The 22,033-nt window shown below is 38.1% G+C and overlaps 1 protein-coding gene across 2 annotated transcripts; it reads left to right on the plus strand.

Moving 5' to 3' along the window:
- The first annotated feature begins 481 nt into the window (after positions 1-481).
- Positions 482-15,895, plus strand: XIAP (X-linked inhibitor of apoptosis). 2 transcript variants are annotated; one of them, XM_057365664.1, is made up of 8 exons: positions 482-599; positions 2,663-2,787; positions 7,953-8,855; positions 10,015-10,114; positions 11,537-11,615; positions 12,210-12,243; positions 13,405-13,629; positions 15,035-15,895. In XM_057365664.1, exons 3-8 carry the CDS (start codon positions 7,985-7,987, stop codon positions 15,226-15,228), a joined length of 1,503 nt encoding a protein of 500 aa, XP_057221647.1. In that variant the 5' UTR covers positions 482-599; positions 2,663-2,787; positions 7,953-7,984; the 3' UTR covers positions 15,229-15,895. The 2 variants fall into 2 exon arrangements, with proteins under 2 accessions (XP_057221647.1, XP_057221648.1); XM_057365665.1 differs by lacking the exon at positions 13,405-13,629.
- Positions 15,896-22,033: the final 6,138 nt, after the last annotated feature.

Genomic DNA, 22,033 nt, shown 5'->3' on the forward strand with positions numbered 1-22,033 from the left:
GAGGCTGAGGGGAACGAGGAGCGGGGCCGAGGGAATGAGGGGAACGAGGAGCGGGGCCGAGGGAATGAGGGGAACGAGGAGCGGGGCTGAGGGGAATGAGGGGAAGGAGGAGCGGGGCCGAGGGGAATGAGGGGAACGAGGAGCGGGGCCGAGGGGATGAGAGGAATGAGGAGCGGGGCTGAGGGGCCGAGGAGCTGAGGGGAATGAGGAGCGGGGCTGAGGGGCCGAGGAGCTGAGGGGAATGAGGAGCGGGGCCGAAGGGCTGAGGGGCGTGAGGAGCGGGGCTGAGGGGCCGAGGGGAATGAGGAGCGGGGCTGAGGGGCCGAGGGGAATGAGGAGCGGGGCCGAAGGGCTGAGGGGCGTGAGGAGCGGGGCTGAGGGGCTGACGGGCAGCTCTGCAGTTCCCGCCCGCCGCCGCCACGCGCCGCCCTCCGCCGGCGGAAGCCCGCCCGCCGCACCGCCACCGCCCCGCCAGGGGGCGCTGCTCCCCTCCGGCCGGCGCTGAGGCTGCCGGGAGCCGCCATCTTCTCGGGGCGCCCTGCCGAGAGCGGCTCCCGCGCCGGGGACGGGACAGGACAGGACGGAACGGGACGCTCCCGGTGAGTGCCCGCGGCAGCGACAGGACCGGGGCGGYGGCGGGACCCCGGGGCGGGCCGGGCTCCCCGGCTGCCCGCGCTGGCTGCTTTCGGTGCGCCGGGCGGCTCGGTGGGGCTCCCCGCGTGGAGCGCGGGACTGTGTCCGTTCCGCGCTGTCCCCACCCTCACGGCGGTGCCGGGGTGCCGAGGGCCGGTGCGGCCGCCGCTGCCCCGGGCGCTCATTGATCCGGCGGGGTGGTCCCGGCTGGCGAGGCGTTGCCATGGGGACGGGCGCGCCGCCGCTGCGGGAGCGGCCGGGCCGGGATGGGATTGCCCCCGCGGAGCCCAGACCCCGTCCCGAGCCGTGCCCCTGCTCCAGGGTCCGCATGCTCCGGCTGGAGCCTTCAATGCTGCTCCAGGGTCCGCATGCTCCGGCTGGAGCCTTCAATGCTGCCCTTTACAAAAGCGGGTGAAAAATTTGCTCTGCTAATAAGAGCTTCTGTGGTCTGTCTGGGTCTTTTGACATATTTGAGTGTTTCCTCTCCTCGCCCACTCTTCTATTACTTTTCTTTTATTAGGTCCATTACTTTCTAGACGTGCTTCTTGTTAATAAAAATGCAGTTTTGTTYGGGTTTTCTTTGTTAAGATTAAAGTACTTATTAGGAATTCTATAGGGAGAAGTTCACTCAGGTGACTTTTTTTCAGCGGTAATTTAAGTTCAAGTAATTCTCTTTCGTTCAATGTCTATGGTCCTGTGCTTACATATTTCTCTTTAACAGTAAGTGTTACTCTTAAAGAGACATATATTTCTGCTTCTGTAGTACTTGTCTTATGCTTCTGTCTTCYTGCTGAAAGCCCTATATGTGGGTGTCAGTACTCACTTTGGTTTGGGTAATTTTTGCAGTGTTTTTWACCTGCATCTGCTGTAAAGGGCTGACATGTTTGCAGCAGTATTCCATTATCCTTTCACTGCTACAGTCTTACATTGCTATTTTAATAGCTTTACTTCATTCAGCTAACTGGAAGAATTTAGTTTTCCAAATGAACATATGGAATCTATAAGATCCTACAGTAGACCAATTTCAAAGGAAAAGCAACTGCATGAAAAACTGCTATTTTACCATTTTGTCAAATACTTTTTTGAATATAATATAAATAAATTTAATTGCTCATTGTTTATCCTGAAGTAAATCACCACTTATYGGAGAAGRTAACAGTGAARTATTCTCTCTAAGAAAGCAAGTTTTTGTGTAATGGATTGGTTGCTTAAGTTTTTATTTAGATATTTGCATTTACTTAATTGCTTTATTTTGCTATCTACTTGATCACTTTTGCCGTTTTCTTTGAGGTTCTCTAAGAATTTCCAACAACTTCCTTCCATGAAAAGCTTGGCACTTACATCACTGGCCAAGAAGGGCAAAGGAACAAGTTAATGATTGTTCTGCACCTCCCTTGATCCTGCCCTTTGCAACCAGCAGCAAAAGTGAAAGAATGCTGATGAGGATGGTTGGTTGTGAGTTTTTTTGACTGCTCCCACTGATATGAGACAGACTTCCATTTGTTATCATGAAACTAAGGAAATGTGTGTTCATATCTCAGTTTTAGAAATATGAAAATGGATTTCCTTTCAGGCTGTGTGTACCTGTGTTAGGACTTCTGTCTGTTGACAGAAGATATTTGAGATAGCTGCAGGGAGCTGAAGAGTTCAAGAAAATCCAATTTATAATCAGATAAGAGAGAGAAGTCTAGATCACAGGATTCAATTCTTTTTGCTGTTTCATTCTTTGTCCTTTTTGGTGCCCTCTAGTTTTTAATTCCAGGATTTTGTTTTGTTGTCTTAGGATCTTCTGGAGTAAACCAAATTTTATGTCCCTTGCTGGTTTTAGTAAAACATCTACATTTCAGACTTTCCCAGACCTCAGACTCTTTCAACTTTATAATGTATTTTAATTTGGATTTCTTGGYCAAGGGAGAGAATTTTAAAATGGTTTTTTTTTCGTCGTAGTTTTGTAGTTGTGCCTTCATAAACAATGTTGAGGTTATGTGAAAAAGAAGGTTTTTAACCTCTCTTTTTTTTCTACCAACAGGAATGTAAATATTGGGATTTGTTTTAAAGGTTGATGGAAAATAGTGATGAAAGCAATATCTGCTTTGATTAATCCATTCCTATACTTGGTCTGATTGGATACTAATTCCTTCGGGAAAATCGACTGTAAGTACTTTTTATGTTTTATTTAACAGTGTACAGTCCTTTGCTGCTTTTTATTTTTCATAGCATGTGGTCTTTTTTGCAGAGTTCTAATCCAAAATACTCTGAGCATGACAATTTACAAGTCGGGCTTTATAAACAGCAAGATTTTTGAACATAAAAAAGGTAGCTGTGTGTGAAGATTGAATGGCTTAAAGATTAAGAAGGCATRATGCAAAGCTTGAATTGAGTGTCACTCCTATCATATAAAATGTAAAATGAAGCTGTATATATCTTGCAGGTCATTGTGCTTCCCTTTCAATGTTTTGGGGAGTTTTTTGTTAAATAGAAAGGCAAGCAGAGTATTTTCTACAAGCAAAACTTTCACATATTTCATTTTTAGTACTATATTATAAATAGAATTAATTCCCAAGTCATCCCCATTTCCTGACAAAAATAAAATACAAAGAATAATTCAAGAGAGATTTCTAAGTTTTTAAGATGATGCAGACCATTTTCAAGAAGATGGTATATAAATACACACACAAACACACACACACRTATATATATATTAAAGTATATATATGTACATTTGCAAATTGTCCTAATTTTTTAATAGCAAAACATTCATGCTATGACATCAGAAAGTATCAGGATGCTGTTCTGCCTCAGGCTGCAGCTGAGTGACTGAGTGAGGAGTTCAACTACTGCTGTAGTGGCTGCTGTGAGCAGGAGCACTGACTGGGCAGGGAATGCCCTTGCCACTGAGTAAGGCAGGAGGTGCTGGTCTGGCACTTTTCCAATTTTGCCTTAGAATCCAAAGATTCAGCAGTTTTGCTGTGGCATTAATCACGTTGCTGTAGCTGAAGTTTGGTATCATTATACCTCCCCGATGAAAAACRCCCTCTTTTTCCATGCTTTTCTTCRACTAGAAGTTTAAATTATTTGTGAAAAGATGGAACACTGAAACCTGAAGCACGGCTCATACTCGGGAAAGGAAATGCATCTCAGGGCACTGCACGTTTTATTGGTTATTTTTTGCTACTGGCCATTCTTTTTAATAACCCCTGTTGAGTCAGTGATTTTTTCTGTTTCTTAACTGCAGGCRCAGTTACTTAGTCTACATCATGCCAGTTTTCCCTACAGCAGCTGGTATTTACTCCTTCCTTCTAATACATGTAGCCAAAGTTCTGATAACATTTAACTTGCAAGCACACAAAAAGATTATGTTTCCTCTGTCTTAAGCAGCCATGAATCTTTGTTTATTTCTCTGGTTCGTACCCATATGATTTCTTCRTGAAGAAAAATACTATGTAAAAATAATCCTCAAAATGGTATGTTTCTGTTGGCCTGGTTATGCACATTTTGATGATGGCAARAGCATAAAAGTCCTTGTGACTGAARTAAAAAATTAGGAGGATGTAATAGYCTGCTATAACCTTGAGCTGCTGCCTGACTTCCTTTGATGACAAACCCTGATGGGAAGCTAAGTAAGACCTGTTGGAAGAACAGACAAGTGAAGCTGAGCTGATGGGCTTATGTAAGCTTTGGCACTGAATTAGGGGGCATTCCATAGATACATACTCTCTTTCTAAAATAAATTAAAAAGTATCTCTAAACAGAACTTTATTTTAAAAATGGCTGTTGATAATTAGATAGAAATGTGCTAAAATTTGTAAACACTGTTTATATAAATCAGGTTTCTGGTCATTTTAATCTTCTAAGTATGTTTTCAGTCAGCAGCATGCACCTTCCTTGATCTCATTGCAGCTGAGCAGGCAGAAACTGAAGTTCATTGAAGTGACATATTCATAATCTGTGTGTCAGCTGGTACAGTATGTTCTCTTTGATATTTACTTGGTGCACTACTCACATTTCAAAATTCAGTCGACAATAAACACTAACATGTACCCTTTGGTCAGGAACATGAGGCTGTGCAAGTAGATTTCTGACTTGGAGGTTACTGCCGTGAAAGTATTAAAGATAACTCCTTATAATGCCAATCTAGTTTAGGGTTAAAGATGGAAATAATCTTATCTAGTGAAATATACTTGAAAGGGAGAAGGGAGTTTTGTATTTTTTCTCTGAAGCTTTTCAGATCTAGGTAATATGATAATTTTATATTTTTGCATAAAATAAACCTGTTAATATTTTTAAAGCTGAATTAAGCATGTTTGTTTTACAGAACCGCTGTGTACGATTTTGCATTTTGAAGAAGTTACAATTTTACTATGTATTTTTGTCTTTATTTTTTCTTCTGAAACATAATCAGTAGGCTATATAAATTGGTAATTCATCTTAAAAGTGGGTGGTGCCTTGTGACAAATAGCCTTCAGATGTTTAAAAGCAGGATTAAACTTGGCTCAGCTTCCGGAAGCCTTTGAGGCTAAAATAGACTTTGTTTACTCACTGTATAAGAAAATGTATAATGCTTCAATAATAGTTAAAATATCTGGATTTTATATRAGTTCTTTAACATTTYTGGRCCTTCTACCTTTAATTCACACATGTTTAATTTAAAGCTATGCAAAATGACTTAATTAACTTCTGTGTACATAAAGTATGCTCTGAGCTCAGATTTGCTGCTGGTATATATGGTAAAATCTTGTATGCTTGTCTTAGATGGTAGATTTTTGTGAATTTAGTTTCTTAGCCATAAACCATTCAAAAATTTACTCTCACTCATTTTTCTGCTGCAGTTAATATCTGTCTGACTGTTCTTGTGATGCAAGACAGTGTTCTAARTCATTATTCCAGCTAACTGGAGTACGGCAACTGTGAAAAAGCTGTGCTGAAATACTTCTCCTAAGCTGGCTGTAATTTTAGACTTTGGATAGTTGCTTTTAACAGTTGTTTGAAATAGAAATAATTGATCATGATACTGTATTCAAAGTAGTACTAATGTTGTATGTAAAACAGTATTTACACAGGCAAGGAGTTTGCCTCAATGCTTGGTAGAGATATATCTGAGATAAAATTATAGTGAAAGGTAAACCAGCCATGTTTACAGGGGCYGTTGTAAGGAAAGGGCTTCGTAATGTGGCTGGAGCATCATGAAACCTTGCAGCTATCTCTGAGGGATTGGTCCTGCTGCTGTCATTGCAGTTGTTAGACGTGGCTTTGAGAGGCTTTTAGGATAATAGTTGAACCTTTCTGCACCAAGAGATCATGATTAASTTATGTGGTTGATATAATTTGAAAAAGCTAGTTCATATTAAAGAATTGATCTGTTGTGATTGTACCTTCTGTGTCGGTACTTATTGCTCTCTTGGTACATGCTTTTCATACTGTTTTGATTGTGAGGATTGAGATGGATTGCTTAACCTCAGAGAATCCAAATGTGGCAAATACTTCCATTATCTTCGTGCTGAGGGCATAATTTCTTTTTTATTCTCCAACAGAAGGAGTTTTGAAGTATTCATAGCACTGTAGAAAAAACTAATGTATGTAAAACAAAAATTTGAAATTAAAAAAATCTAAATAGAAAGATCTCACTGTTTCTGAACTCATTTCTATATAATGAAGTGGAAATGGAGATATACTGCTATTCGTACAGGAGATGTCATCCACATTTGTTTTGGTTTTTATCAATGGACAATTTGAGAAGGAATCTCTGAAAGATGTGAGCTAGAAGTGATACCAAGTCTTTCATGAATGCAATGTAGTAGTGATGATAGATGCATGTCACTTGAGATCTTTACAGGAAGAGTTCTAGAGACTTGAAAATAAAGTTTTAAAAGGAAAGAAACATGTACTTTTAAGCTTTCATTATAAAAAAACCAATAGTTTTAATATATGTATGTGTATAAAAAATACRTGGTTTGTGACAACTTTTGTATTACTAAATGTAATTATTATTTGGGGCTTTTTGCCCTTCAAAGTCAAGCATATAGGTCAGATTTGTAGGTCAATCAATGCAATTCATTCGGATGCTATTTTTGAATTTGCTAAGCTAAAACAGAAAGCCACAGTATAATTTCTAGTGTTATTACATTAGTCATGAACTGACAGACAGTAGGAATTCAAGCTGGTGCTCATAAGTCATGGTTATGTGAAGCACCCATGCCAGGTGTCCAACGTCACATTTTCTCCACCTGCTTATAGCTTAATTGTCTTTGTCATTTTGGTAGAGGATGCAGCAATCCTGCAATGCATAGGCATTTTAATTTCCCCCTCCCTGTTCTGAACCCCAAAAAAGGTTTTGTAGAAGCTAAATCTGGTGTTATAGAAGCACTTAATGCAACATTTACATTGATGTTGCAGAATGTATGATCAATATTAATGCAGGTGTTGAGGAAGCTATGKTTTTGTGTCCTGGCCTACCTCACATAGTTGAGGACTGGTAATAGATATATTTCAGGATTTCTGTAGAAAATGAAGATACTTGTTCAAATACATGCATGCTCTGTTCTTCCTTCCTTATATGCCTTTCTTTTTGCCAATTTCTGAATTATTACTGCTTTGTGCTAACAAGTTTATTTGAGTCATCCCATGATAATTTAATTTACARCTTGGAGATGTGTGTCAGCAATAGCCAAGACTTTAAAGTCAATAATATCGCTGCATTTTTCTGGACAAGAGAATAATTTTTACTGTGCTTTGGCATCATCCATATTGGGCTGAAGGTGATGACTGTCAGCTTGTRGTTCTTACATAGGACCTGCTGTAGCCATGTTGCCTGGTTTCATCCTCTGCAAAGGTGGGGCTTGCTTGAGTGCTTTKAGTAGCCTTCTGGCACAGAAGGGATGTGAGGCAGGACTGGGAACWGGTACTTACCCTAGAAAAGTGTAGGCAGGAACAGGAATGTGTGACAGGTGCTAAGAAGAATGACATTCATTCAGGGAGGGAAGGGAGGAAAAGCTGAGGTGATGGCATGTTGATTTCATTCTTGCAATCATAAAAGATGCTTTTAAAGCTATAAACCTGTGCATTCTCCAGGTAAATCTTTATAAGCCTCTAAGACATCTTGATCTTCCTGATTTTCCTTACAGATTTTCTATTATTTTTGTTTTAATTCCTTTGTGTTTGTGTGGCAGGTAATGCAGGCAAGGGTGAAACAGGAGGGAAGAGAAAGCRTTGTTATTTTAATGCAGAAAATATRATACTTGAATTTTGCCAGTTTCCAGGGTTATATATGGATATGATGTATCCTTCTGTCTGGGAAATTAAAACATACATTCTTTGTTTAGGAAATCTAGAGGAGAGCCCTGCTTTTGAAGACATGACGTGTAATGTCCCACATAACTCAGAAGCTTGTGCCTCTGCAGACACTGATGGTGCCCAGGAATGGGCCCAGGAACATGGCCGACTGGGAACTTTTGTTGGATTTCCACAGGACTGTCCGGTATCSGTGTTAGCTTTAGCACAAGCTGGCTTTGTGTATACTGGAGAAGGTGACAAAGTGAAGTGCTTCAGTTGCCATACAGCTATTGAAGGATGGGTGCCTGGGGATTCTGCAGTTGAGAGACACAGACAGCTTGCCCCCGACTGCAAGTTCATTACTGAATCTGCTTTTCTGGAAAATGATACGGATCCTGTTGCCCAGAAGTACCAGAACACAACTGAAAASAGTTCCAGCAATTCAGCCCTCTCATATGCTCTGAATGACCCTGATGTGGAGGCAGAYTACCTTTTGAGAACTAGGCAGGTTGTGGATATGTCAGATACTTTGTATCCTAAAATCCCTGCTATGTGCAGTGAAGAAACAAGGTTAAAGTCTTTTTACAACTGGCCCCTCAATGGTCATTTGACACCACAGGAATTAGCTAATGCTGGATTTTATTATACAGGGGTTGGTGACCAAGTGGCATGTTTTTGTTGTGGTGGAAAAYTGAAAGACTGGGAACCCAGTGACAGAGCTTGGTCAGAACACAAGAGGCATTTTCCCAAATGCCTTTTTGTCCTGGGCCGGGATGTTGGAAATATTTCAAGTGAATCTATTCCGGCTGAGCTTGGCTTAACTGGTCAGAATAATGTACAGCACCCAAGGAATCCCTGTATGGCAAAATACGGAAAACGTTTACAAACATTCTTGTCTTGGATATATCCTGTTGACAAGGAGCGACTCGCAGAAGCTGGATTCTATAGCATAGGTAAGCCAGACCTTGGAGTGGTTAATATCTTTTACAAAGATATTGTATTTGAGAAAGTGTCTTGTTATGAAAAAAAGAAAAGCAATTTTTAAAAATATTATATGAAACAATTGGCCWGAATCTCTTTGCTCAGTAAACTACTTTTCACAGTTCTTATGTAAAATTGCATACATTTTATCAAGTATATTTAATAACAATGCATAAACTTGATCATAAATTCATTCTTAGCAATAAAACAGCCAAGCATCTTCTTGCCTGTTAAAACCTTTATAGTACATCTTTCACAATGATAGTTATTTGAGTTAATACAAGTGCTGTACTTGTGACTTTAGGTGTAAGGAGTGGCCCTTTGGCCTGCACAAAATCCTCTGAATACAACAATCCAGGTTGTGTGCCATTTGACTTGGTTAACACATGTTTGCATTACCATGGCACATTGACACCCAAAACCCACAAATACCACTACTGCCTATCCTATGAAGATAGTGGTGCCAGTGGAAAAGCCTTTACTCTTAGACATGTAGTGTTTGATTTAGATAAGACACCAGCTCTGTGTCTCTCTGTTTCTCAATTAGATAGAATTGCACAGTGCCATTAAACACCTTTGAAATTCTTCACTGAGAGATACTGTATGAGTGCAAAGTGTTGCTCTTACTCAGTCACAAGGAAAAGGTGATTATAGGGGATAATTTCTTGCTCTCATCTTAATTGATTTCTCTCTTAGTAGCTCTCAGAACTTCTTAATCTGATTGTTTATTTTACTTGTGGCCATAAATAAAATCTTTGCTATATTCCTGGATGGGTTATAAATAGGCAATATTTGTACCCAGTAGAATTCTTTTTATTGGTTTCTTCTTGAATTTGGGAAAGTACCCAGAGATCTGTATTGTGSAGCTGCACTAACTGGGCACCAGCTTATCAGACCGATGGCTTTTCAGGTGACTTCTGGGAAAACTGTTCCCTGCAGCCTGAGAAGAATTTAGTTATCTAAGCAAATGCTATCCATACCTCCTCTCATTCCAATAAAAACAATATTTAAGCACTTTCTGGCCTTTTTTAAAAAAAAAAACTTACTTTCTTAATATTATAACATTTTAGTTGCAAATTTGATATTATGCTTGCAAAAAGTATGTAACTTCATTCTTTTATGTTTCCTCAGGTAATGGTGATCACGTTGTGTGTTTCCACTGTGGTGGAGGGTTGCAAGAATGGAAGGAAAATGAGGACCCTTGGGATCAACATGCCAAATGGTTTCCTGGGTAAGGTGTCTTTTAGTATTTTCTTGGTGCATGTCCAAGTCTTGTTTACATTACATTGCATTTAATGACAGCACATACTAATAAAGGTTTGAGAAGGTTGATTATGGCTTAACATTGTTTAGATTTATGAAAATAATTTTATATTGGCTTTTTTGTAGGCATTGTTAAGGGGAAGAAACCTGTGTCTGGATCTAAGAGGTGTCTCAGCAAGAATTGTGTGGTTTTGTCAATATGTATCTGAGTGTTTTTTCTTGTTATCCAAGTGTTACATTGTAATGGTTGTTTTAAATAGCATCATAGAGGTAAAAGTTTGTAACTTATTCAGGATACAAAATGACTAACCAGCTGTCATTTGCCAACAAACTGAAGAAGTAGTGGCATGGAATACAAAACATAGTTCACTCTAATTTTAAAAGATTATGGATTCCAGACAGTAGTAGTGGTACCAGAAGTAGTTTTGAGAAAGACTGCCAATGTTGTCTGTTTGGCGGAAGCGAAGAGTAGTATGACTCAGTGGCTCTCACAGGTGGACAGAAGCCATCCAAATACAAAGACTTAGTTACTTGTATAACATGGATAAAATCAGTGTCTTTTATGCATTGACTGCCAAATTTCTCTTCTGTGGTGAAAGGCTCTYTGAAGTTGGAGATTAGTATTTATGCTTTAACTGTTCCCTTTTTAAATGGTACTACAGGCAGTTTTTAATTATTAGCCGCTGCCACTTGAAAGAGATGCAATTCCAAGTTTTTAGCTTGGTGCGACCAACAGTTAAAGAATGTTTTCTTGCTACATTTCACTCCTTTCGATATGGGTTTGGTTTTGGTTTAGGTTGCCTAAATTATGTCRGGTTTGATTATTTCCTCTTAGATAATAATCCCCAGTCTTACTTGGGGATTTTGTTTGCACATCAGCCTCAGTGGCAGTGTGTCAGTCTCACAGCTACTGTCTGTGTTCCTGAAGGTGAAGTAACTGCTGGAGCTGGAGAACTCTCTTCAAGGAGWTATGACATTCCCWAAATCTTCTGGTAGGGAAGAGCTCTGCCTGCAAAAGAGTGAAAGAAAGCATGGAAGGCACCTGTCTGACCAGTGACTGCTTTTCTTTGATTGAGAAAGGCTAAAAGAACCAGCATTTTAACATTACATTTTTCATTTAAGTGAGTCTTTASTTTTAGAAATCTGTGTCATGAGCTGTCATGGCCAGCAACTCTTAAGCTTTCTGTTTGACCAAAAATCTGAGAAAGATAAGTACTGCTTACTTAATTAAGATGTTCTTAGAAATATTACATTGGCACCACAGATGTTGACTAAACATTGAGAGTCAGGCATTCTGTATTATAYAGGAAATTTATCAAAGCTTCCATAGTTATGTAATATATTTTTGCTGCTAATGCAGTTCTATTAAGTCTAAATATTTTATTTTTAGGTGCAGATTTGTGAGCAAGGAAAAGGGGATAGAATTTATAAATAATGTTCACTTAAGAGATGGATGTAGGAATTCAACAGTAAGTTTCTTGCTTATTAATAATTCTGTTAAAATAGAAGAAAGCAACGTAATTTTTATATGACATTACCTTTTAATTATGTGTCTATCATTAATTCACCTACTGCTTTGTTCATTGGCAGAAAATGTAAGAATCACAGTATSTTTTGGTTCTGTCAATCATAGTGTACAGATCTCCCAGTTCATCATAGCTGGGTTATAGATCACAGCCAGGGTACCTTGTGAACGTTGTATATTGGATACTGAAAAAGTGCCATTTGTYCTATAGCCTGGGAATGTAAGGTTTRTTATGAATAATAGCAGATACATTTCCTTTTCTTGTTGGTAGAGCATTGTTATATTTGTGAGTCACTAAAATGCAAAACTGATGATATTTTAGAATTCTTCCATAGACTAAGTATCATGTACATATGATTATTGCAGAGATGGGTTAAAATTATAAAAAAATACTGATCATTTTGTTCAGAGCAGATTAAATACTTTTAGTGACTAAAATAACTTGAGATCAATTAGCTGTTTTCTGTTTTGTAACKGTATACATTTCCTTTTTCTTTCTCTGGAATTGTAATTTTATCTCTYTATATTTCACTTTTAGACAGAAGCTGCTGAAGGGACGATACTTCCTAAAGGTATCTGTTTAAAACAAACAACCTCCCTCTATTTTGGAATATACATAATTGAATGTATAGTGAATGAACTGGTTAATTTTAAAAATAATCCTATTACATTTTTAAATAAAGCRTGACAGACAGATTCTTGGACGATACTCTTCCATTGCTTCATTGCTTCTAAAGAACTGCAGAACGTATTTTATTTTTCTTAAGGGAAATATCATTAGTTTGGTAAATATTGTAAAGGTTGTGAACYATGGAAGAAGTTTGTATGGGACGCTGTCTCATAGCTAGTGAGTGTCCACAAGTATTGAATTAGTAATGCTGTGGGATGAATGTTAAAGTACTGCAGCTGAAACAGTCCTTTTTCATGGGGCAGGAAGAGTTGGTCTGTCCAAAGGCAAAGACTAGGAAGCTGAGAAAGCTGAAGTAGTTTGTTATGTGTTCCACTATTACACATTCCTACAATGCTTTTCACAAATACCAAGCAATAAAAAGACAAGACAGTTAAAGAAGTAGTAGGGAATGGGAGCTGTTGCTAGCAAGAATGGTTACACAAAACCTGCTTAGAAATCCCTCCCATACTGCTCATTTATGAGACYGGAAATAAACTTYTTTTTTTWAAAAAAAAGAAGCCTTAAGAGGAAGATCCAACAAACTGAAAAATGGTTTCCCCAAGTAGTGTTGTTTCTTACCATGRATAGACTTGCTTGCTTGTTGGTGGTGCTGTGTTTTGGTTTTATAAATTCAAATGATTTATTCATTTCTCATAGCATATGTATGATTTTTTCTTTTTTTTGTTGAACTGAATTAAAATTGAGGTAATGTTACTTATCCATTGTGACTTTGAATTCTGGAGGAATTTCAGTTAACGTTCAGTTACTGAATGATGTTAGTTATATGAGACCTTATTTAATTTGAAGTAGTTGATTTGAACAGGAAATGTAGGAGGATTTATATGGCATAAATAGATAAAGGGAGACTGGGCAAGACAGGATAGAGGAAAACTCAAGTCTGCAGTCTTTACAACTAGCAAAATTCTCAGATTGGAAATACGGTTCCTTTGSCTACATATTTGTTTGCAAATATGTGTCTTAGAGTACTGTAGTGAATACTGTCTGATAATCAGATTCATCCTTCTTAAAGTGGTTTTGTTTTGTTTTTAATTTTTTGTTTTAGATGATCTCTTACAGAATCCTTTGGTACAAAGTGCCATAACCATGGGTTTCAGTTTGTCTGAGATTAGGAACACCATGGAAAAGAGATTGCAGATGACTGGAGAAAGTCACACATCTGTTGAGGATCTGGTAGCAGACTTAAGTGCTCATAAAGAAAATACAAGGGAAGAAGAACCAAATGAAATCCCAGTTGAGCAAGATGAGCTTATTCAATTACAAAACCTCTGTGTGTACTTTCATATCAGTTCTTTAGTCTATGAAATATTTTTTATTGTTATCTGTTTATTCTACCCTCTAATCCCAGTCTTACCTATGGTGAAGTTACAGTATTGTAACTTAAAGACATTTGGTTTGGAACATTAAAAAAAACTGAAAAAAGAGAGTGTTAAAATATTTAAGTGTAGTAGCATTTGTAAATATCATCTCTAAAATAAGTAGCATTAGTATCTCAGAAATGTGTAACACTGAAATTCCAGTGTGGTTCTGGGAAAGGTTATACGTGCTAACAAAAAAAAGTCAAAACTGTTGTGACAATTATATTTAAAAATAAAAGCAAGAATAACTACAAGAATATTGTTATAAGAAGAACTATAGATGTGGCAAACTGAAATAGACACAGGGACACACTGTCATTCAGTGTATAYAATACAAAAAAGTCATAGTGGGGGGTTATTTATTTTGCAGTATATAATTCTGTTTGGGGTAGAGGCATTTCTGTTATTGGCCAATAAGAGCAAGTGTGCTTCTAAATGGTGTTTCTATTCAGTTATTTTTATTCCAGCTTTGCTGGGACATGCAAGTCATGCTCAGAAAGCCCTTGCGGCGCAGAGTAATAGACCAAACCCAGGAGCTCTGATTCAGGAAACYTGTAATTTGAGAGAAGCATATGGGTGAATTCATAGGGCAAAGACCATCYGGTTGGCATGATAAGCAGAGATCTTACAGCCTGCTCCTTTTAATAAGAGTTTTGATAGGACATCGTGGGGAGAAAAAGAGCTTGCAATGCAGCTGGACCTTATTTTGGTGGTTGGTTGTGCAGAGCTTCCCCCAGCTAACAGGGGAAGCTGTCTGAATTTTGCATTTTCTAGTGGGCCATGTTGGAATAATAAAGAGCTCATGTACAATGCTAAATGGATTCTGTGTTACAGATTTTTAAGCTTTTTGAAATATGGGCATTTTGAAAATGGGGACAGAAAAGTCCTTACTTTTCTCATTGGGGAAACTTAGAAAAAGAAAAATCCAAATTACTTACACAGTAGCAATGAGCCTTTCTCCTGCTCAGATTTTGGGGAACTTGTCAATCAGAGGTCTGTGAAAAGAATGGTTCCTGATTGAAATATGCATATACTAAATTTTGTAGGTATTTCAAGCTCATAGAAATACAGATAGATGCACTCCTTGCTTACATTGGCCTGAGAAATGTAATGAGATCAGAAGGGGGAAAAAAGAGGATTCCATGCTGCAGCTAGGATTCCCCTCTCTTGTAATTTTTTTGTTGTTGTTCTWTTTAAGGGTGTGACCTTTAAATYAWATGAAGMAAACCWTGKTTTTGTGTGTAAARAGAAGAAARAAGAAAAAGMTTCAGTGGTACTAAGTAAGTTAACTTGTTTTTATGTGTCTATTTTCCTTAGACCTCAGTACKGAAGAGAAGTTAAGACGCTTACAGGAAGAGAAGCTCTGTAAAATCTGTATGGCTAAAGACGTRTCAGTTGTCTTCATTCCCTGTGGTCACCTCGTTGCCTGTAAGGAATGTGCTCAATTACTTAATGAATGCCCTCTGTGTCGTACAGATATTGCGAAAAGACAGGAAATTTTTATGTATTAGGAAATATACAGCACTGTGGATTCAAATATTTCCTGGTTTATTACTTTAAAAATGTGTAATGTAATATAAAAAAKGCATTTAATTTCAGGATGTAACCAGATGGCAGGATTTAGATTTTTCTGCTGTCAAACKCTACACATTTTAACACTTTACAAATTATTTTCCTTAAGTGTATTTTTTGTATGTAAAAAGCAATATGTATGAAATGCAAATATRTATCTTTTCTAACTTCAATTCATAGACCAGATATGGGAAAGCCCAAGTAAGGCAAGCCTGTATTTATATGATCATTCCTTCACTTCGGTAGGATTTTGTATGAACTGAAATATGTGCAAATAGTTGTACAAAGAGCCTATCCCTATATAAAATTTGAAGAATATAAGTTAAATTAAAATCTRATTGTATACATGTRTATTATAGCTGAGATTGTAGCTTAAAAATATTATGYAAGATTGAAAACAGTCTMTTTTTTCTGTAACTTTGGTTGTGACATAATTCAGAGACTACACATAAACCTGCTGCTGTAATACTTCACCTTATGTTTACTTCTGCTGCTTTGTAAATTAGTCTGTTTTAATTTAATTCCTGTCTCCCTACCTACTTTTCTGGTTCAMATGTATAAATTTGCTTCAATAAACTGGTTTTAGCCATTTCTTTTTCACTAAGATCCATCTGTATATAAAATGTATGTTAACTTTATTGATTAAAAGAGAACTCAAGAGAAATCAAGATTTTGTGTACCCTGCACCCTTTATGAGAGGAGCCTCATTTTAAATTTGCCCAAACATAAAAAGTTTTATTTCTTTTTTTTTGTTTGTTTTTAACAGAGCATTATCCTAAGTGAGTTATCTGCTAATACTTTGCCTTGCTTTTCATAGGAGAAGATTAAACTCTATTTCCTAGAAAATGCTTTTTTAAAATTCACTACCAATGTTAGAAATCTGTTCATTTTTGTTCATGTCGGTTTGCAACATTTATATTTAAAAGTTAAGAACTATTCTAATGACTGTCACCTTAAAATGCTTAAACTGTTTCTTACTGGACTGATMATTTGTGATTTTAAAAACATCACAGCTGTGTATTTAAGTACAGCTGTTTTATGGTCACTCTGCTTAATTATATCACTTCCTTATTTTTTGGAGCTACTAATATGTTCTGTGTGTATGTTTTTATTTTTGAGTTCTACACACTAAGATTTGGAACATAGAATATACAGAACATAGTTTTTCATGTTATAAAGTTTTAAATACACAGAAATGTATTATCTACCATTTCTATTTTTTTAAATCAAATGTTATGAATATTTAAAATTAAGTGCAACCCAGATGTTCTTTGATCAATGTATTCGATTCAGTATATTTTGCATGCAAAGAACAAGTCATAACAGAAGGTTGCTTTCTGTTGCTTTTTGTTTTCTAACTAAACTGTTATTAATTTAACCTGAGTGTTAAAATACATTTTAATTGGAGAGGAAATAAAGTCTATTGTTTGTATAGATGAAATTTTTTTATGATAAATCTAGATGACATTAGTTTTGCTAATATTTATTATATTGCTATTATCATATTTACCATATTTTTTTATGATTGAATTTTGTCTTGGGAGTAGATGATTCATAAAGAATTCAGCATCTATAAAGAATTCAGTTTTATTTTGCTTTTTGTGCCTTTGTGAGGAGTTTAGTGTTTCAGATAATTCATGCATAGAGGGATTTTTCAGGACAGATATGGAGTGGCAATTCTGACAGCCTTTTTCCTAGCTCCCGTTTTTCCTCRCAGGGAGGGTTTTCTGTACAAATCAAGGGAAATTGAAGGGGGGTTGTCAGCCATGAGCTGGTGTMTCTTGCCTGAAATAGCTTGTTTAGTTAAGGCTGCAAACCGTGCTGTGCTGACTTGTTTAAGCAGATGGTTGATTACCTAAGCTTGACCTGAGTCATGTGAGAGAGGCTGTTTGGATCAGCTGAATCCAACTCACAGACTGCAGAACCTGGCAGGCAGCTCAAAGTCCTGTCTGGGAAAGAGATGGACCAAATTTAACCTAAACTGCTACAAAACTAAATCTTAGGAAGGAGGTGATTGGGGGTGTAAATGTAGTATGTAAATTGTCTGAGAAAAGCTGAGAAGTAGGTCACACAYAGAATCTTTCTGCACTGCAGTGGAGAGCAAACACAGTCCTACATTGCATAAATGCTTTGTGGTAGAGCTTGTTAACTTTTAAAAGGTATACTTTTATATTTTTATATACATATCCCTTACTGCAACTTTTTCATTAATATTATAAATGATACRGCCATATAGCAATTCAAATTGTAATCACTTCGGAACATTAAAGGGTTAAAAGCCTGTTAGTGGGATGAGAAAATAACTGCTCTGTAGGTTTAGGTTTAAAAAAAAACAACCTATAATCAGAGTTCTATTCAGCCTAAATGTGAAAAAATAATTAGCATAGTCATCAAATTCTGACAGCTTGAATTAGGAAGATTTTTTTTCAAATTACTTTGATTTTCAGGATCTTAAAGAAACAGAGAAGAAATTCCGTGGCATCTGATACTGAGCTGAGTGTTTAAAGAGATAGAAATGAAAGATGCAAATAAATGGAATGGAAGCTTTCAAAGGAGGTTAGCATTTGTTTTTTGTAAAAGAGTTACCTAGGAGCTGAGCAATATATTCAAGTWTCAGTATTCAGTAACTTTCTTCTAGTGTCTTCTGTGTAAAATCTTTCTTCCATGTTATTTGTAGCAGCAGATTTGCAGTACTTGCTACTCAGATATGTGAGAGATTTGCAAGGGTTTTCAGTGACCTCCTGGAAGTGTGTTACTTAGAAAGCATGGGAAGTGCATGGCTCATTTAGAAACAGAAGGCTAAAATAAGGAAAACCCAGAGATATTTTTGTTAAGAGTGGAGCTTTTCCTCACTGCCTTGAAACACGGGGCATGAAACACAACACCGGCTTACTCAGCTGATTGCAGCAGCTTCTGCCTCTACAGCTATGGAGCTGTCTGGACTTCTTCTAAATTTGTTTTGAGGCTTGATCTAAAGTTCATAGTACAGTAAAAACATCTTAAATTATTACAGCTTGGGTTTTGTTTGTTTTAATTAGAGTATTTAAATACTCTTTGACCAGTTCTTCAGTGGGTTTTTTCTTAGCTGTATGTGCAGTCTGAAGCTACATGACAAATAGTTTTTCAGAATTTTCAAAGTRTTGTTGTTAATCTAAGACATGAGTTTTAAAGTTACCTTTTCTATTTGTTTYTATTGAAAACAGAAATTTAAATATAATGTATAGTTGGAATTGAATTATAACTGGGTGGGAGGTTAACACAGGCCCTTGAATATGGGGTGTTCATGTGAAACCAAGCTGAAGTGTTGTACTSTAGGATGGAGCATTACCAGGGTCAGTGACCTTTGCTGCTGTGGTATTCAGGAACTACTTGGAAGAGAATCTGCTCTGCTTTGCAAGGTGTGCAGGTTCAAGCATCTCATGTGTGACGGTCAGCTCTTCAAAGAGCAAAGGAGGAGCTGGATAATTTCCTGGCGTTTGCAGTGTTTTTCTGCAGTGGTGAGGATGTGAACAGTGAGTTGTTACACRGTGTTCTTTGTTATCCTTTGCTTTGTGCATAACTGACTCCTGTCAGATGCCAAAGAGAGGACTAGGAAAGCACTTCCAGTGCTGCCCCCAAGGCTTCTCTGTGCTGATCTTGTGCAGAGAATCTGAATGTGTGCTGATCTTGTGCATGAGTCTTGAATCTGGCTCATGAAGGATGCTGATCTCCTTCCTGACAGGGTCAGACGGGAAGAGCCAGTCTACCAACATCTTAATTCCTCACAGAACTGAAGTATGAGTGGATACTCTCCCTCTGACCATTTTTTGTGTGGTTTGCATGCATAAAGTTTTACTGAGTAGCTTGAAAACTTGATAAAGAAAATCSTTCCACCCCCAGGCCCCTGCTATGTCTTTGCACTGATTCACGTTGTTGTTAGTGGCTTCTCATCTTTGCATATATCACTGTGTCATGTCACTTCAAGAGCTCTATCAATGCTGCTGTACAGCAATTAGTGTGCTGTAATTATAGTGAGGCTTTCTGTGAGAAGGCAAATGGCCTGTGATGATAAACAACCTGTGGTGAAATTCAGATTTTATTTCTATTTTTTTGTTAACCAGKAATTCCTATTAAGCAGTACTGACAACATTACAGTAAAACTACAAGTGTTAGCTCAGAGAACATGCTCTGTGACTAACTTATAAAAAAGCTTGATTTTTCTAGCACAGGAAAGAAGATGGTATGTCTTCAGTTATGAATGATTTGGATAAACAAAACCCCAAGAAACAATCTGGGACAAAATGGTATTAATTTTATTGTGACTATATAATATTTWAAGCTGGTTGAAAACTACTTGGTCGCTTTTAGATAATTATTAATTTACAGTTTTATAGCCTGGGTAGCTATTGATGTTGACTGAGATAAATTGCTTGATAAGTAATAATTGCGGGAAATGTATTGGAGAAATACTGGAATTAAGGTTTTGCTTTCGCATCGAAAAATAGTGCTTACTATCAAAAATTAAAAAACACATTTGGAGAGTCCCACTGTGAAACCATCTAAAAGAATCATTACAATAATTGCTGAAAAGCCAGGTTTAGCATAAGTGCATAAGGTCACCTTCACATTTTGGACAGTGAATTAATACAACCTTCAGAGATTACCAAGACAGTTTTTAAATTTATTCATGTTAGGTGTTTTTGATTTTATGTAGTTAGATCTTGCTGTAAAACTCTTGACACAATTTCTCTTATGTAACTTAATTTTGCAGTGTATGATGAGAATCGTCACTTAAGCCAAATAGTTAATCTTCTGAATACAAGCTTTTCAAAGGTGGGTGTGAAGCCACAGGCATCTCTTAGTTTTAACTCTTGTGTTACACAAAGAAGCTTCTGAATCCAGGACTGACTTTACCTCCCTGTCCTGTGTAACTAACCCATGTGATGTTACTGGAGTCAGTGTGGGAGCTCTGTCCACCTGGTACAAGCCACCAGAAAAGTGATCATTGTTTCAAATGGGTATTTTGCAAAATAGATGTACCAGAAAGAACAATTTGACATATCACAATTTAGGACTTCSAAATTTTATCAACAGTTGTTTTCTTAAAGGCTTAATTGGCAATTGCAAGTTTATTTTAGGAAGATCCACGTTCTGTGTTGGAAGCTTCACCTCTGCTGGATTCACAGCTGGAACCAGAGGTACAGGGAATGGAGAAATGGGGACTCCCTGGTAGGTGGGAGTGGGAATTGCTGTCCTTGATGTTTATGGTGAGTGTCCCAGGTGTGCCCTTTGCCACCAAGGGGGAACCACATTGTTCACAGCTGCTGGCACTGAGGCTTTGCAGGACTGCAGCTATCACACTAAAGGAAGTTAGTGTCTAAAAAAAGTATTTTTATCTTAACCGTTTTGAACACCTGTGCAACCCAYCAACATGTCATAAACTGTTGTATTCCTTGCTACTTGTTATGCATTGTGCCACTTACAAAAACCTTTAATCACAGCTAATGACACGATCACACTTTGCTTTGCTTCCACCACCCGCTGTGTCAGAGTTGAGGCAGCAGACACAACTTGCAGTAGGGGSSTGACTTGTGARAAATAAAGCCTGAAAGAAATCTTGRAATTGGTTGATGGTGAAATCTAAGCCAAAGGAAACTGTGTTTGGGACAGAAATATATATAAGACCTTGTCAATGTGGTAGGTCAGCCCCAGAAAATGGTGCAAGTTTATCTGAAGAGTAATCTGTTCCTTGACTTTATCTGTCAGCAACAACCCCCCATTGYCTAGATTTCCCCTTTAACCCCCTAAGTTCCAGCCTCAGTATTTTGTGGGGAAAASACCAGGATACATCMATCAAATCTTGTGTTTGCCTACACRAATAGAGGAGTTCTGTCCCATAYTTGATAGAGCATTTTCTTCAAAGCTTCAACACAAAAGTATTTGACTTTGTTGTTTATAATTGTTTTGCTCTATGATCTTGGGCATAGGTTGAGCTGAATTATGACATTTCTGTCTCAGTTCCACTCTTAAGTTCACCTAACCACAAGCTGGCCTCCTTTCTCTCCTTTTTAGGCAACTACTGGCTCCGTGTCAGTCTCAGGGGGCTGGAGCCCTACCAACTCTGACCAGCTGAGAATTGCTTTGTGTTCCTGCTGGGTGAGGTGCCCTACACATCCAGAGTATGATGTAGTTTCACTATATGCTGAGCTGTTGCTCATCTAAAGCTGCTTCCCTTGCTTGGCATCAGTTGTGCTGTTTGGCCTGCTTGACCTTATTTCAGTTCTTGGCAGCTTTTCTCCCCATCCCTTTTTCTGTGGCACACTCTGTTCTTTGTTGCCTTTAACTGGGCCCTGCCACTTTCCYGGCTTACCCAGTTTGAAACACGTTCCTCTGGTTCCTCCTCAGACTTTGTCACTGATGCTGTCACAGTGCCTGACTCATAAAATGTACCTTGATTCATGGTCCCTCTGCCTGGATTTAGCTACAGGACACAAATACGTCTTACCTGTGTCTTCCAAAACTTCCCCACATCYGGGAACTGAAGCAGATTGTGTGCTGGATCCAAGAGAGRTGGCCTGATTGGTAACACTTGTTCCTGTACCTAGGGTAAGGTGATGCCTCAAGTGAAAGCAACTAATCCTGACTGCAGCCAGGAGRACTTTTCATTATTTCCTACCAAAACCAAGTGTGGCCTTTACACAGTTTGCTGATGGGACTTTTAGAACCTGACTAAGGGACTTTGAGAYAAAAGAACAAGACGGAGAA

This window comes from Malurus melanocephalus, unplaced genomic scaffold (genome assembly GCF_030028575.1).
Source record: "Malurus melanocephalus ecotype Western Australia unplaced genomic scaffold, MMel_1.1 scaffold_56, whole genome shotgun sequence".
NCBI classification, from domain to species: domain Eukaryota; kingdom Metazoa; phylum Chordata; class Aves; order Passeriformes; family Maluridae; genus Malurus; species Malurus melanocephalus.